An 18,748-nucleotide genomic window follows, 5' to 3' on the forward strand; every position below is an offset into this window, starting at 1 on the left:
ATGTAATTTTCAATTCCAAGGGGAACTGGTAGATTATTTTCCAGCAACGATTAGATATTTCCACATTTTTCTCGATACTGGGAGCCCACCAGTGGTTAATGCTAATTCGATAACCACCTGTTAATAGCACTTGATTGAAACATATTTGGTCACAGTGTTACATGGATAGAAAACATTCAAATAAACTCTTTCACATGAATTTATTTTTAAATTCCCAGAGGAACTGGCAGATTGTTTTCCAGCAATGATTCGATCTTTCCGGAACTTTCTCGATGCTGAATGGTACCAAACGGAAAGAATTCTGCGCGTATATGTGTCGATCCTTCGCCGTCCACCTCCTCCAGCACGTTAGGCAACGATGTTGTCTTGTCGATGTCCTCACGAAAAATGAATGTGTCTCACCACCAGAATATCGCTTAAGTATGCTTTTTGTGTGTGATTGAATCGAGAGAAGGTGTGGTTTACGATGGCAATTTGGAAGGCAAACTAGAGGGGAATGAACTCTCTGAGCTCGGAACTTTCGGCGACAGAGCAAGAATCGATTGCTGGCGCATACAATATTGGATACGGAAATATCCTACTGATGGGGAAGAATAATCTTCAGAAGCTATCCTGTTAATTGCGATTGATTGAAAAATCACAAAACCAAATGTATTTATAAACTCTTTCACATGAATGTATTTTTAAATTCCCAGAGGTACTGGCAGATTATTTTCAGTAACGATTAGATATTTCCACATTTTCCTCGTTACTGGAAGCCCACCAGTGGTTAATACTAATTCGATAACCACCTGTTAATAGCACTTGATTGAAACATATTTGGTCACAGTGTTACATGAATAGAAAACATTCAAATAAACTCTTTAACATGAATGTATTTTTAAATTCCCAGAGGAACTGGCAGATTATTTTCCAGAAATGATTAGATCTTTCTGGAACTTTCTCGATGCTGAATGGCATCCAAACGGAAAGAATTCCGCGTGTGTATGTGTGTGTAGCGATGTCTTCCCAGGGAACCGTTTGTGGCATCACTCTCCTCCTGATAGATTCCCTTCTGGCCTAGGGTGCACAAACAGGCTCTTGGTGACACCGTTCATCCGCGCTTTCATGATAAATAAAGAGCTTCACCGCAACAGCGACAACATGCTCTAATCGCTGTTCAATTTGAACTGAGTGGATTTCCGAGCGCCGCTCGCTTATATACCGATTGGTGATTTCAATAGCCTGTTTTGAAAGCAATTTTAAGACTATTGAAACAAGTTTTTGGATCAAAAAGTAACAAGTATATAACGCGTAGACATTTTATCTTTCGAATGAAGTGTTTATCATACCATTTTGTTCAGTTGTTTAGGAGCTATTAACGCTCAAAATCTCGGTCTCCGGCGTAACGCTTTCGTTTTCGAAACTTTGATTTTACACCCCGGTATAGAAATGAAAGACGTAGTCCTACGTCAAAATTATGCTCCCGTAGGTCCATTGAAGCATGGCGAGAGGTCTACTTCCGATTGTCTTGAATGAATAGATTTTTTTTTGTTTCGATTCTTAGGATTAGCCTAACAGTAGGTTGCAACACCATAAAATGGCAATGGAGGCCACTTAATAATCTCTTATTAGAAAGAATGATCATTACTCAATCAATCGATTCATTATTATGATTATGTATAATATTAATTTGTTGATATTTTAAGTATACAATCATAACTGTAAAGTTTTTACAACATTGCAGAACAGGTTTTTGTAATTCAAACAATCGCAATTGGTGGACAAGACCCGAATCAGTAGTTGTAACGAATAAGGCCATAGTTTTTTATTTCTTTTTACGTAATAGATATTTTCAACGATATTGTTTTGAAGACATTCTTTGAATGAAAGAGGATCAAAAAAGTGATGATAAGTTTCAAGGAAAAAATGGAAAAAAGGAAAAAATGAGTCTTGTTTGAACCAGCGTTTGATTCAGCATACTAACGCACCAAACAAATGAATCATGGGATGAGCACGAATAGAGATGGCATTGAAATACCGAATCATCGAGGTATAATTACAAACTTGTCAATCTAAAACATACGCTTAATTAAATGGAATATTAAATCATACACTGTATTAATTTGACCTACATAACGTTCAAACGTCCGAAATTATGCAACCGACATGTCTCTTATAAAGGCGAATGAACTCTTTCACTTCACGGAGTTTATTTTTACACGCAACTGTCCGTGACAATGATGATAGACACAAAAAGATTAAGTGAAGTGTAAGTGACGTGAAAGCGTGTGTGGGAGTGATGTTCGTGATCAGGCCCATTATAAAATATAGGGTTGGGGAAAAAGAAATGTCGTATTTCTGATCGAAATTTGACGCTTTATTTAACATACTTGAAATTATCCAATTTAAGTCACCGTTTTGTTCGCAAACTTGTTGCCATTTAGAGGGCAACTTCATTATTGGTAAGTGTTTCGCAGTTGACTATAAAATATAATCAAGTGTAATGTAATTTTCGTCCAAAAATTACAAAATAAAGTGTTTGAATTCAATCTGTCCGAAATTTGATTTAGTGTCCGAAGTTTGATTCTTATTCGCTTCATTTGAAAAGCATTTTATTCGATGTTTTTTTTATGTTTTTAATAAAATAGGTACCAAAATAGAAAGCTTAAAAGCATATTGAACTAATTTATTGAAAATATCAACCAAATAATAGCTGTGCATAAAATTTAGATCTGTTTTCTGCATCATATGCCTTAAGCGTCCGAAATATGATTCAGAACGGTATATACAGGATTCGATTATATACAATAAAAAAAATCCTGGACTGTATATAATCGAGTCCGCGCTATATCTTATGAAATCTTTCGTCATCCTTCTCGCAACTTGAAAATTCCATAATCGCTTTTCATGATATCCAATGAATCTAAATTCTTGTCCTTTAATTTTCTTTTCCACCGATCCGAACAAATGATAATTTGAAGATGCAATATCTGAAACAAAGAAAGGCTTTCTCCTGGTGGAGACAGGCTTCGAGGATAGCTAACGGAGGTCATTTGGTTAGCTCAAAGATTTGTTTTTCACTCAATATCGTTATGAATGCTTAGATTTTGCATTACCAGTCACGATTTCAAAACTGTGAGTTTGGAAATACGAGATGACGGAAATACGATACATTAAATGTTTTCTGCTGAAATATTTTTATGTCGTGTTTGCACCTTATCCGCGATTTTGCGTTATTCGCGGTGACCTTGCCAGACTATTTCACGGATAATCGAGGATCTACTGTATTTGTAATAAAGCTGCTAATTCATGTGTCGTGTACTGAGGATTATTCTTGATCAGCGTCTCGATTTGATTATCATTAGCAGGGCCTTACAATTCCACAATAGTGTTATTCTCTCTTCACGAGAATATCACTTCAGCTTCGTACAGTCTCGTTTCATCATACTGAAGCGACATTACCAAATCGTCAGATGAAAATGAAAGGTACCGTATGAAAATGTCTTATTTCGAATGAAAATATAATTGGAGCTCGAATCGTATTTACTAAAAGTAATGAAAATGACTATATGATAGAATATGCAGTATGCCAGCAGGCGTAATCATTCATCCGATCTGGTTGTAAGACTAATGTAACCTCATATGCCCCTGAAGCTGAAAGAGACACATAGCCCATTCAAATGATAATAAATAGGGCAGTTTCAATAGTCGTGTAAAAGCGTCTACTACAAAGGAAAAGACAGCAAAACTAAACCGAAACAAAAGCATCGATGTTTCAGTGTGCGTAGTGAATATACACAATCGAAATTGAAATTGGCTGAAGAGAAAGGAAGAAGTAAAAAATCGTTTTCATCTTTTAGTTTCGATATTGTCGAGCCCTGATCATTAGCGACGGCATGAACTTTCTGGGCAGAGCAATAGAAGCGTATTCCAGAACGAAGTAGAGCATCACTGCTAACAACACTTCTCGAGAGATACATTACGTGTATCCATGAAAGAATTTCTTGTTTGTATTCCATTTTCGCGAAGCCTTGGCAGTTTTCCAAAAATGAAAGCGAAACGGTTTTTTCATCAAGAGCGGAAGTTGAACCGAAAGCCCCATTTAGGAAAGCAATGTTTTGTATTTTCAATATTACAACATTCTAACATGCTTTTACGGTGTCTTCATCCTGTCGTTTCGTCGTTATCCTTTTAAACAAATGAAAATAAATCGGTCGCTCTCGGTTGATGTACGTTACTATCAGAATACACATATTAACAAAGAAGTTCAACGATATGAAAAAAATATGGATTTTCGAACCGGAAGCACTATCAGACAGCTCAACCTTGATAAATACCGTTAAGTTTCTCGGAAATTCAGAATAAATTTTATTTATTGTTAAATACAGATGTGATATTTTTTACAAATTATGTATTTAACGTGTCCACGAGGACATTATCCCTACCCCCTCCCCCCTCACCATGGACAAATGTGGATATTTTCGTAATCCCTACTTCGTTTCGATAGATGCGCTTCGTTTACCTGTTCGATTGTTTGTACCCCGGGTAATGAGTTGCAACAACTGCAAGCAACTTGGTCACACGGCCGTCTACTGTTGCAACAAAAAGCGTTGCGCAGATTGTGGAGAGAGTCATGATGGGACTTCTTGCGCAAAAGAGCGCAAGTGTCTTCATTGCGACGGGGCCCCCCATGATCTTTCTCAATGCCCGGTGTACATAAAAAGAGAGGAAAAAATCAAGCGTTCCTTAAAGGAATTTTCAAAACGGACTTATGCAGAAATGCTTAAGAATTCCGTGCCAACGACGCAGGACAATCCTTACTCCCTCCTGCAGAACGACGAGCCTGTCGCTGACGCTCCCAACGCGGGAAGTTCTGGTACATCGCAGGGTGCCATCAGGAAAAGGAAAATTACTACATTTCCATCACTCCCCAGTAAGAAGTCCGAAATTTCCCAAGTTGGATTGAAACTTCGAACCGAACGTGCTGAAAATAGACCGAAGCAAGTACCTCCTTCCTGGTTTACACGGTTCTTCTACTAACCAGGGGCCCTCAGCACGTTCCGGAACAACACCCAATACGTCTGTTCCTTTTTCGCGGTCAAAGCAACAGTCACAACCTGGCTTGTTTGCGCTTTCTGACCTGGTGGACAACATTTTGAATGCTTTGAATATTAATGACTCTCTTAAAAGCATAGTATTATGTTTGCTTCCGGTAGTGGGAACATTCTTGAAAGAAAAATGTGCCTTTTTAGCAGCGTTCATTTCCCTCGATGCCTGATTCAGTGCAAGAGGTCAAGGAATTGACCACTGTAATACAATGGAATTGCAGAAGCATCATCCCTAAACTAGATCAATTTAAATTTTTAGTTCATAACTCTAACTGTGATGTATTTTCCCTCTGTGAAACATGGCTTTCTTCAGCCGATGAGCTGAATTTCCACGATTTCAACATTATTCGCCTCGATCGAAATGACTCGTTTGGTGGCGTACTATTGGGGATTAAAAAATGTCACTCCTTCTATAGAGTCACTCTCCCATCGATGACAGGCATTGGAGTTGTTGCTTGCCAGACACAAATCATTGGCAAAGACCTCTGCATTGCTTCGATATATATCCCTCCCAGAACTACGGTAGGCCGCCATCAGTTCTTTGATACTATCGAGGCAATGCCGGTGCCGCGGTTAATCTTAGGTGATTTCAACTCCCATGGAACAGCATGGGGATCACTCTACGATGACAACCGTGCCACTTTGATTTATGATCTGTGCGACAACTTCAAATTGACAGTTTTGAATACTGGAGAAACAACCAGAATAGCCAATCCTCCTGCACGGGCAAGCATGCTAGACATATCTCTATGCTCTTCTTCGTTATCCCTGGATTGCATGTGGAAGGTAATCCAAGATCCCCACGGTAGTGATCACCTACCAATAATTTTATCGATCGCTAATGAATCAAGCTCTCGTGAGTCAGTCAATATTTCGTATGACCTCACGAAGAATATTGACTGGAGAACATTTGCGGAAATAATATCTGAAGCAATTGTTTCAATGCATGAACTTCCTCCACTCGAAGAGTATAACTTCATATCGAGTTTGATTTACGAAAGCGCACTTCAAGCTCAAAAGAAACGTGTACCGGCTACCACTTTCCGACGTCGTCCTCCATCACTTTGGTGGGACAAGGAATGTTCAAAGGTCTACCTTGAAAAATCATCCGCTTTCAAAAAATTCAGGAAAACTGGATTAGTGGAATGGTTTCTAAAGTACCAAGCTCTAGAAGCCAAACTAAAAGGTTTGATTAAAGCAAAAAAGCGTGGATATTGGCGGAAGTTCGTCAATGGTTTGTCAAGGGAGACCGCTATGAGCACTCTTTCGAATACGGCTAGGAAAATGCGTGGCTGGAACCATACAAACGAAAGTGAGGAATACTCTGACCGTTGGATTTCCTGCACAAAACGTCGTACGCGACATTCCACTTCAAAGCGATTATGAGAATTTTTCGATGGTGGAATTCTCAATTGCCCTTCTCTCATGTAACAATTCAGCTCCGGGGTCGGACAAGATTAAATTCAACTTGTTGAAGAATCTTCCCGACTTGGCAAAACAGCGTTTGCTGAACTTGCTGAATATTGTCCCGCATGGCTGGAGACAAGTGAGAGTGATAGCCATACGGAAACCCAACAAGCCGGCTTGCGATCACAACTCGTATAGGCCGATTGCAATGTTATCCTGTATTCGTAAATTGTTAGAGAAAATGATTCTACTTCGTTTGGACAAGTGGGTCGAAACGAACAATTTGCTGTCAAATACGCAGTTTGGCTTCCGCCGAGGTAAAGGGACAAATGATTGTCTCGCGCTGCTATCTTCTGAAATCCAAATCGCATTTGCTCGCAAAGAACAAATGGCTTCCGTTTTTCTCAATATCAAAGAGGCATTTGATTCAGTTTCCATGGAAATTCTCTCAGAGAAGCTTCATAATCGTGGACTTTCACCAATTCTCAACAATTTCCTGTACAATTTACTGTCAGAAAAGCACATGATTTTCTCTCATGGCAGCTCGAAATCTTCTCGTTACAGTTTTATGGGCCTACCACAAGGCTCCTGCCTAAGCCCCCTCTTGTACAGTTTTTACGTCAATGATATGGATGATTGTCTAACTAGAGACTGCACGCTGAGACAACTTGCAGACGATGGAGTTATTTCCATCACGGGTACTAATTCCGTCGTTCTGCAAAAGTCGTTGCAAGATACCCTGAACAATCTGTTCACGTGGGCCCTCAAGCTGGGTATTGAATTCTCTACGGAGAAAAATGAAATGGTCGTTTTTTCTAGGAAGCACGAACCCGCCCAATTCCAGCTTCACCTATCCGGCAAAACGATCCAACACTCTATGTTTTTCAAATACCTGGGTGTATATTTTGATTCTAAGTGTACCTGGGGGAGACACATTGCGTATTTGAAACAGAAATGCCAGCAAAGAATCAATTTTCTCCAAACAATTACCGGAACATGGTGGGGTGCCCATCCAGGAGACCTCATTCAGTTATACAAAACAACGATATTATCAGAGTTAGAATATGGCAGTTTTTGCTTCCGATCAGCTGCCAGGATTCATATTCTCACGCGAATACAATATCGTTGCCTGCGTATACCCATGGGGTGTTTGCATTCGAAACATACGATGAGTCTCGAAGTTTCGGCAGGAGTACCCCCGCTTACTCTTCGGTTCACAGAATTATCCTACAGATTTCTCATCCGTTGCAAGATCATGAATCCATTGGTGATTGATAACTTCGAAAATCTACTCCAACTGACTCCTCAGTCAAGTTTTATGTCTTTATACCATGAGTACCTTACCCACGACGTGCACCCTTCACCAGGCATCTCCAACCAAGTTTGCTTCCCATACTTTTGCAATTCCTCTGTCATTTTTGATCTGTCCATGCGACAAAAAATCCATGGAATCCCAGATCATCTACGCTCAGATTCTATTCCGCCGATATTTTCGGCAGAATATGGGGGCATAGTTAGATCTGATAAAATGTTCTTTACTGACGGTTCATTCATAAACGGGTCCACTGGCTTTGGCATCTTCAATGAAAATTCCAGTGCCTCTTTCAAACTCAAAGATCCTTGTTCCGTGTATGTCGCAGAAATGGGTGCGATATACTATGCTCTAGGGATCATTGAAACACTGCCCATCGACCATTATTGTATTTTTTCAGACAGTCTTAGCTCGATAGAGGCAATCCGCTCAATGAAAGTTGATAAACGCTCATCTTATTTCCTAACAAGAATAAGACAACTATTAAGTGTTTTGGTCAAAACATTATTCAAGATTACCTTAGCATGGGTTCCCTCTCATTGCTCGATTCCGGGGAATGAGAAAGCGGACTAGCTAAGGTGGGCGCTTCAGAAGGCACACTTTTTGAAAGGCAAATTGCCTATAATGAATTTTTTCACATTCCTCGTCAGGACACACTCGTTAGTTGGCAGCGTATGTGGAGTGAAGATGAGTTCGGTCGTTGGTTACACACGATTATCCCTAAGGTCTCGACGAGTGCATGGTTCAAGGGATTGAATGTAGGTCGTGATTTCATTCGCGTCATATCTCGGCTTATGTCCAATCACTACAACCTAAACGCGCATCTCTATCGCATTGGGCTCGCAGCAAACAATCTTTGTGATTGTGGCGATGGCTACCACGACATCGAGCAGATTGTCTGGTCGTGTATCCGGTTCCATGCTGCTCGCTCTCAGCTCTCTAGAGCACTGAGAGCACAAGGCAGACAATCGGATATCCCCGTCCGGGATATCTTAGGTAGCCGGGATCCTGATCTTCTGCTTCATCTATACCTGTTCCTCAGAAACGCCGATGTCAACGTTTAATGATGTTTCCTTCGTTGTGTCCCCGTTTCATATCCCTCCTATCCGATCGATAAACTTTTACTTAGTCGCGGTAATACATACACACACTCTTTATAGATGCACGGGCCGAAGGTTGTGCAGTCCACTGATCATTCAACAAGAGCCAAAGGTTTTACCGCTCATAACAACTCTACACGAGCTGATGATTGCGCCGGCTAGTGACCATTCTATCCTGGATTCCTCGAGTCGAGAAAGACGCACCACGCTAGATATGGGGTACAGACTAGGGGGGCGTTGCTGATTAATGGTCAGCTGCATCCCAATAGGAAGTATCCCGTGTCGGGCACACGTACAGAGCATTGGAGACAGCAACATCCCAATTACGAGAACACTTGTATTACTAACCTCGAGCCGACCGCGAGTAATCGGTTACATATTACTAACATAGTTGTAAGACAAAAATTGTCAAAATATTGGACTCCCGGCCCCGTCAGGCTAACGCCACATGTGCCCTTATAAAATATATATTTTGGGGGAAAAAAAAAGAAGTTGTTCAATTGCGAATTACAGAATATTTGAAAGATAACCATGAACATATGGAACACAATTGAAATTTGATCGGCTCCGAGTTTGCGATGTTTCGATAAGGATTGTGGAGAGTCATTTGGATTTGATGTGACTGCGTCTTGTTTATTCTCAACTCGCTGACCCGGCGAACCACAATTGATATTTTGATTTAAATCATTTCGAACACTGAAGTTCCCACAGAAATTATTTTTATGTAAGTGATCTATACTCGTGGTATATAATTTCTTTTTAACATATAAACCTGATGCCGATAATATATAGATTTTCTATGATGTTCTGTAATTTTGGAATTACACAATGCGATTGATATAAGTTTGAATTCACTTTTCTTCCAGGACGGTTCCTATCAGCAAAAACTAGTCGCACCGAGCACCGAAACAGGCCAGAAACGCACCCTCCAGGATCTGCTAGAAGACTTCTCGACACCTGTCCGAAAAGCAGGTAAGCTTTTCGCTTTTATTACTCTTGACACCTTCCTATTTGTTGATCGCAAGTATGCGCACAAGTTTTACTTTATTCCATTCCGAAAAATCATTGACAAAATAATAGGCGATAGGGAACTGGAAACCCCTGAGAGAGGGGAAGGAAATAAACGTTCAGTTTCATTTTTGTTATTTTTTCATCCCTCGTTTTTGTTTTAAACAGCAAAAGCGAAAACTCGAAAATTTGCTCTTCGGTGAAATTTTGTTTCTCAAGCAAAAACAAAAGCGGCGGCTTCGAGACCTTTTCGGTGGTGGTGGTGGTGGTGGGAACGAACAAATTTGTTTGCAATGGTCCTTGTCTTCGTCCTGAGCGGGGGTATCCCGCCGCCGTGTGAACGACGATTTGTCCTTGTTTACTTTCTTTTAGTGTTCCCTGCCGCTTTTGACGCTTCTTGTTGTATCCCGATCGCACCGATCTTTCACACCTCAACAACACCATCTGGAATTTTAGAGGATGGTTCATTGCATTGCATTAATGTGCATTCGCTGAAGAACGGATCATAAATGCAAGGTGAGATTCCTGGAAGGTGCCTGGTATACATCAGGTGGCCAAGTCGAGGATGCGGAGTATGCAAATCAATATGGACTTGTTTGTTTGGTTGTTCTCGAGAAACACATTGGTCGGTGTTTTTACAGAGTTCCTGCTGCAATGGAGGATTTTGAAATTAACTATATTGGACGTTATATTGAAACGTGCGTTCCCTCGAACTTTCTTTGAATACAAATGAAAATTTGAAATATTTTTCGGTTTAAGAAAATGAGTTGCTGTTTGACATTGTTTCAACATGATGGATATAGCTCCGCGACTGTTTGACTTTCTTGTTTCTGGCATTCGATAAAATGATTTGAAGAACAGAAGTGAACTACTAGATAAACTATGTTACTATGTCGCTAAGTGAGCAAAATTTGTCATATATAGTATCTACTTTCATTTCACGGCCCGATATTAAATTCCGTTATTCTGATAACTTGCACTTTTTTCTATCTAATAAATCTAAGAGAATTTCGGTTAATATAACATCAGTATGTTGAGGAAAAAGATTGTACAGTCCCCTTTATTCCGCGCGACGAGTGAGGTGAGATGGCAAAGTTTCTCGCTTTATTCTGGAAGTCGCCTTAATTTTCAGCTCCTATTCAATACCAGAGTCGATAGCATATGAGGATACGACTTCAAATCTCACCTAGTGACAAACTATAGTCAATGGGGCGCCTTCGGGAGCACCGTGATCTGAGCCATCTCACGTCATTCGCCGCGTAGTATAGGGTGGAGTGTCTATACAGGGGAACTTCGATATAACGTCACTCGGTATAACGTACACATTTTATAAGTGTATAGGAATAATTTTTTTGAAAATTATCTGTCTTTTGATACTAAAGCATGTTTTGTACCTTTAACCAATCCCGAAAAACAACTGGTTTCGTGATTCCGGATTCTAAATGAATCAAGCTTTGATTAACAGTACGAAGGGATACATCATGGGTCTTCTAGTTGAATTTATTCGTTAACCTTACCCAAACAACAACATAATAAAGTAATATAAGCTAGGTTTTTGATATAACTAGGTTTTTAAGCTAGGTTTTTGATATAATTTCGATATAACGTACAATTTTGAAAGTGAAATGTACGTTATACCAAAGTTACCCTGTACTAAGATTCGCGAAATAATCATGCACACATGTAGTTATCAATTCTTAAACAGAAAAAAAAATATTGGTGGCCATCGTGATTACATTGAAAAGTAATGCATGAATTACTTTTCGATGTAATAACCATGACTAACATATTTTATATTTTTTCATTGTTTGAGTCGACAGCTGTCTTAACCTAATCGCCTGAGGTGTAGGGATTACCTTACTTAAAATAAAATTGAAGAGAGCAAAATGAGGAAATTATCGAACTCTTTCTAGAAAACAGGGTAATCTATGTACTTATACATTTTTGATAAGGATTTAAAATTCGAAAGGGCATGATTCTAAAGTAATTTGATCAAATATTCGGCCAAATCCCGTTTGTTCTATGAAGATGTCGACGGACACTCTTGTGACGTTCTTGGTTACATATTTTTAGTTCTTTTTTGTTAATGTGCAATTTCTATATTTGGTATTCCTACCAACATAATTAATGACAATTTCAAACATTTGTTCAAATTTTACAAATTGACTTCTTAAGTACATCTTCTTCGGTGTCCATTTGGTCATTTGGTCACGGTTTAAGGTGAAAGAAATTTAATATATAATTAGTAGTACAGGTAGGACTCGATTATCCGGAATATAGATTTTTTTTTCACTCAGGATAATCGAATCCTCCGAATAATCGAATCATAACAAATAAAATGAAAAAAAAATTAAAAAAAGGAAAATAACTACGATTTGCGCTGATTGTTTGTGTATATTGCAGGGTCGTAGCCAGAAATTGTCCGGCGCGTCCTGGGGGAAAAAGTTATGTTTTGAAAATCGAAAAAAAAAATTCATCGCCTTGTTACAAACCATGGATCAAAATATAATTGAAATGGTCAAGTCCAGCTACAAGCAAAAGTTCTTGCGTGAGCTTTTTGGATGCCAAGGAGAGTTACATGACATGGTTGAGTGAATCTTGGAAATATTTCCTGTCATCGTACGTAGGATCTTTTCGAAATATTTATTTTTGACGAAATGGCGACATTTTTTGTAAAAAAAATTGCGGTTTTGCGGTCGAGACAAAAACATTCACCAAAAAATTTTTATCCCATTTATTTATTTCTTAGGCTCATTAGCATTTTATCTGTAACAGAGCCGGGTTTTTATCGTATACATGTACATATGATTATGTTTCTATAAATTGTAAATTACACAGTAGTAGTAGTAGCCATTTAGGCGTTAGGTTTTTCTGTTCCATTACATTATGGTAAACTACACTGTAGTAGCCATTTAGGCGTAAGGGTATTCTATCTGTTCTTCCATTGTTCAGCAGACCGGACACAGCGGAGACAGTTGATATTGATCATTGTTGAGTTATTTATAGAACAGCAGCCCGATGTTTCTTGCAGAGCAGAGCAGTTGTATGGATGAATCGATCTTATTTCGACCGTGGATCGTTCTCCATCGCTGATGATGGTTGCGTGGACGTAGTTATTCTATAACAACACAAAGATGGTCAATTGTGGGCCCTGAGTTTGAACTCACGATCGATCGCTTAGTAAGCGAACGCGTAACCAAATGGCTACGAAGACCCCCGAAAATTTTATTTTTCAAAATATAAAAAAAAACCTACGTACGATGACAGGAAATTTAGTGGAGAGTCTGGGAAAAACTATTTAATCAAAATCGGATGGACCGTTCCGGAGGTAGAACTCGTACCAATTTGCAAAACTTAGTTTCGAGAAAAACGCGTTTTAAATTTTGGATCCGCGCTTCTTACACAAAGACATAGGTCCACTGATAGGTTTGTAACTTTGAAACGGAGCATCGGACTAACCTGGGACAAAAACTACAGTAAAGTAGATATCCCAGAGAACATTTTAGGCCAGATTTTCTTTTCTAAATTTTTTCAAGTTTCCATAGTGTACTTCCCTCTTAAAAGCTTCTACACAGAAACTGTGTTTACCTTTAACTATCTTAAACCCGAAAATAATTTCTCGAAAGAAGACTTTTTCGTCAATGCCACGTCAATGGACGCAAGTGAAGATATGATACCTAGTTAAGGAGGGATAGAATGGTTAGAGAGCAGGATTATGCGCTGGCAAAAGTTCGTTCGTGAGAACGGTAGCAGTAAGAAAAAAAAATAGAGAGAGAGAAAGGAAACGAAAGGAAGAGAGAGGAAGAGAAAGAGAGAGAGAGAGAAAGGGAGAGAAAGAGAGAGGAAGGAAGAGAAAGAGAGAAAGGAAGAGAGGGAGAAAGAAAGTGAAAGAGAGAGAAAGAAAGAAAGAAAGAGAGAGAGAAAAAGAGAGTTTGAGAAAGAAAGAAAGAAAGAGAGAGAGAAAGAGAGAGAAAAAAAGAGAGAAAGAAAGAGAGAGAGAAAGAGAGAGAAAAAAGAGAGAAAAAGAGGGAGAGGGAAAGAGAAAGAAAGAGAGAAGGAAGAAAAATCAGAGAGTAAGTGAGAGAGAGAGAAAGAGAGAGAGAACGAGAGGAAGAGAGAAAGAGAGAGAGGAAAAAAGAGAAAAAAAGAGAGAAAAAGAGAGAAAGAGAGCGAGAAAGAGAGAGAGAGAGAGAAAGAGAGAAAGTGAGAGAGAGAGAAAGAGAGAAAGTGAGAGAGAGAGAAAGAGAGAAAGAGAGAGAGAGAAAAAGAGAGAGAGAAAGAGAGAAAGTGAGAGAGAGATATAGAGAGAAAAAGAGAGAAAGAGAGAGAGAAAGAGAGAAGGAGAGAGAGAGAGAGCGAGAGAGAGAGAGAAAAAAAGAGAGAAAGAGAGAGAGAGAAAGAGAGAAAGAGGGTAAACAGAGAGAGGGAAAGAGAGAGAGAGAGTGAGGGAAAGAGAGAAAGATAGGGAGAGAGAGAGAAAGAGACAGAGAGAGAGAGAAAAAGAGAGAAAGAAAAAAGAGAGAGACTCCATATTTACGATTCTGCTCCAATTCTTACTTCCTCCAATTTCACTGATTCAGCTATTTTGGCAATTTTGTGAACGATCATTACGCGCATTTCTTCCGACTTGTACTATGCTACGCGTATTCTAGAGCTTGCCTCTCAGTATATATTTAAGGCGTGTGCCAAAAGAAACCGTTTTTCCTTCAGTGCACGGCTCAAACGCATCAATTGTCGTCGGTAGAGGTTCCCTGTAATGGTTTCATTCGCTTTTAGCAGCTCATAGTACACCACACCCTGCAGGTCCCACAGCGTAACAGCATAACCTTCTGGCCGTGAATATTCCGCGCGGCCGTCGATGTTGATGCATGGCCGGGGTATCTATACGTTGCCCGACGTTTAGGATTGTTGTAATGGACCCACTTTTCATCGCCAGTAACGATTCGATGCAAAAAACTCTTTCTTTTATGCCGTTGGAGCAGTTGTTCGCACGTAAAAAAACGGCGTTCGACGTCTCGTGGCATCAATTCATACGGCACCCAATGTCCTCATTCTCATTGCTTTTAAACGATCGGATATGGTTTGCTGAGCTACTGCATGTGTATCTGCAAGTTCTTGTTGTGTTTGTGACGTATCTTGATCGAGTAAAGCCCTTTAATACTTCATCTTCAAACTTTGTTGGTGGTCCGAACGTTCTTCGTTTTCCAAGTCAAAATTACCACTTTTTAACTGTGCAAACCTTGTCTGACACGTTCGCTCAGTTGGAGCATGGTTACCATAAAATTCCACCAAAATGCGATGACTTTCCGCAGCTTTTTTCTTCATATTGAAGTAATGAAGTAACACCCCCGCAAAAACACTCTAGGTGGTACGAAATTCGACATATTCGAAGTGGTAAAAAACGAAGTTGTTTACGCTTCAACTTTTTGACATATACTGAAAGGACGCGTAATGACAGTAGCTTTCCAACGAATGTCTGGAAATTTGATTCACTGGAATAATAATCAAGTTACGCCATCTGTTGTGAAACCGAAAAAAAAACTTACCGGTACAACAAATAGAACAAATAAGATCATTACATGCAGAGCCCTTGGTGATAGCGACATTACGTGTATCACTCCTGAATCACAGATCAGAGTCGATATGGTACCATTATTAAAGATAACAAATTATCTGGTCAGCACAGATGAGTCACTCTTGGAATAATTGATGGCATAGCGTGCTGAAGTTTCATGTGTGAAGAAGAAGTGTAGAAGTGTAGTGTGAAGGTATTGACGAACAATCGATCACTTCTAAAATTCATATTAACATACATATGAAGTACATATCTCATTTTAAGGAGACAAACCGTAGTCTTTTGCGTTCTGCCACCAATTCAAAACAAATCCAACGTCGCGAAATTAAGACGAAGATCGACTCCACATCCTGTTTTCAGGAGACATTTCGTCAAATTTATGTGAGGAATCTATATGCCATGTGTGGATCATGATGGACATCGAATCCATGCACTGCATCTCAAATGAGGGTATTAACCATCAGCAGCTACAAGGCGCGCTAATTGGCGAAACGTGAGTTAACTTGCAAAATGAGGAACACCCCAAAAAACCATTAACACAATTTCCATCCGGATCATCATTACCACCACTTTCGGGATAACTCAAGCCAGCCCCCCTTCGCATCGACCCGAAGACGATAAAAAAAATCGTAATTTTCATTCGCTTCCAATCCGCGATGCGCTCCGCCCAAAATATATCAGCGTGCGAAGAGTTTTTTGCACGCTCTTCTATTTACATATTTCGTCGGTTTGGCCAGCCAATCGCGCGAATTTGTTTATCCTCCCCACACTTTTTGGCCCATCGATGTGCGCTCTGCTGTCTGTGGTTTTCATCCATCTTCTTTAATCCGATTTTTTTCGGCGGTAAATCACCTCACGTAAAGCTACTCATTAATTAATGACCCCTCCGCGGCCCCTCTCCATCCCTCTCCCTCCATCCGTCATCTTCCGGGGGGAGTCGCGATCGTCATTGACGAATTTATAATGCCGTCATGAGTTTACCTCGACTCGTAACAATGTTCATCGATGGCCTGTTAAACAACCAAATTAATTAGTCTGTTGAATTGTTTTTTTTTTCGTTTGTTTGTTTTTGGGTTTCATCGAGCAACAAATCGCGCCACATTTGGTGTGTTTGGTGTGCTCGTGTTTGGAATGCAGCGCAGGTTGCGGCGCGGTGTGCGACGCTATCGACGGTATCGCTAAAAATAAGCGCGTTTCTTCGAGAGGAGGAATTAACGACACCTCACCCAAGTCACATTGTCTGGTTGGTTCTCGGCGGTTCGGACGGCTCAAGTCGTTGAACGTTGCGCTCAGCTGGTGGTGCGGCGGTGTCGATGGCGGCAACTGCAGCAGAAAACCCAAAAGGGACAGTTTTGTATTGCAATCTGATCTCCTGAGATATGTCCCCCGCCAAGGGCTTTCGTGTTTGGAGGACCGTGTCTGGGGGCACGTCTTTCCGAATGGGCCCGGTCGGAAATAGCAACTAGGCAGGTGGCTTATGACGGTCGTTGTTATATATTTAGAAACATATCTGTTGTCATGGGTTTAAAAGATAGTTAATGAACGTCCACAGGGATTCTGATGCAAATCGTAACGAGAACGAATCTTGAATTTGAACTAATTTACGAGATCCTTGGAGGCGAATGAACTGCAAAGTTTAAAGCCTCTTAAAAACAAAGAAACAAACAAACGAGATCCTGAAGGTAGAACTTCAAGTTTTTGTAGCGTTTTAGAAAATTATGGATTTACCGTCGTCAACAATGAGCCAACACACTTTTATTCGAGTGGAAGTTCATTAATTGATTTATTGATAACAAATGACACTGATTTTGTACTAAATTTCAATCAAGTTGCTGCTCCTGGTTTCTCTCAACACGATATTATTTTCTCATCCCTCAACATAATTCGTAGTGATGAAGGACATCAGAAGTTTTTTAGAGATTATAATCGCATTGATTATTCTTTGTTACAAACCACGCTGGTAAATTTTGATTGGTCCCGACTATATAGTATTACTGATTCCGACTTAGCTCTTGACTTTTTTAATACGAATATGGTAAGTTTCTTTGATTTTTTTGTCCCTCTACGACCAGTGAGGATCAACTCAAGAGCAAAGTGGTTTAATAATGACATATTGAATGCAATGATTGAGAGAGATGTTGCGTACAGACTTTGGGTCACTTCAAAAAATGAACAATCGTGTAACTCATTTGATAAACAAGGCTAAACGTAACTACTTAAGTACTTTCATGGAATCTGCTAACTCTAGCGAAGAGATGTGGAAAAAAGTAAAGCATTTGAATGTTGTTAGTAGCTCTAATTACAGCATAAAGTTTAACAATTCTCCCGATGAAGTAAATACTTTTTTTGGGGAAAACTTCACTATAGACTGCAAATTACCAGCGATACCATATGAGAACGCTGATGGTTTCAATTTTTCTCCTTTTAGTAACTCGGAAATTGTGGCGGCTATCTCATCTATAACTTCCAATGCAATTGGCTTAGATGGAATTCCCTTAAAATTTATTAAGCTAATCCTGCCCTTCGTTATAGCTCCAATTTCCTAATTTGATTATATCAAGTGGTAAATTTCCTCGGGCGTGGAAGATCGCGAAAGTAATTCCAATTAGGAAAAAAGCAACAGGCACAAATTTGAATAATCTTCGTCCCATTAGCATCCTTTGCTCTTTGTCTAAGGCTTTCGAAAAGATCCTTAAAAACCAGGTTCAAGAGTATATAAATCGATTTGACCTGCTCAGTCCCTACCAATCAGGTTTCCGATCAGGGCACAGTACAACTTCTTCATTGCTCAAAGTTCACGATGATATACACAAATTTATTGATAGAAGGGGAGTTGCCTTCTTAATAATTATTGACTTTGCCAAAGCATTTGACAGGGTTTCTCACGTCAAACTACTGGAAAAATTATCCCACCAGTTCGGATTCTCTCGTAAGGCTGTATATTTGGTTAAATCTTATTTAAGTGCTCGTTCTCAGGTGGTTGATATAGATGGTAAACTCTCTGCACCCATCAGTATACTATCAGGTGTTCCTCAAGGATCAGTGTTGGGTCCAATTTTATTTTCTCTATTCATCAATGACCTTCCCTCAGTGCTACAAACCTGCAGGATTCACATGTTTGCAGATGATGTTCAATTATATCATTGCTCAATTGATGCATCTGTCGACGAAATGATCTGTTCAATCAACAATGATTTGAGAAATGTTTCGCTATGGTCATTAAGGAATCTTCTTCCAATAAATTTTTTTTTTTTTA

At 39.6% G+C, this 18,748-nt stretch overlaps 1 protein-coding gene across 1 annotated transcript in view; it reads left to right on the top strand.

The window, feature by feature from the left end:
* The window catches only part of LOC129768594 (autophagy protein 5), an 84,682-nt gene that overhangs the window by 8,452 nt on the left and 57,482 nt on the right, over positions 1-18,748 (top strand). The window contains exon 6 of the mRNA XM_055770340.1: positions 9,776-9,881. Within this exon, the coding sequence (XP_055626315.1) occupies positions 9,776-9,881 (106 nt within the window). The remainder of the gene's footprint in view (positions 1-9,775; positions 9,882-18,748) is intronic.

The sequence above is a fragment of the Toxorhynchites rutilus genome, chromosome 2 (genome assembly GCF_029784135.1).
Source record: "Toxorhynchites rutilus septentrionalis strain SRP chromosome 2, ASM2978413v1, whole genome shotgun sequence".
Classification (NCBI taxonomy): domain Eukaryota; kingdom Metazoa; phylum Arthropoda; class Insecta; order Diptera; family Culicidae; genus Toxorhynchites; species Toxorhynchites rutilus.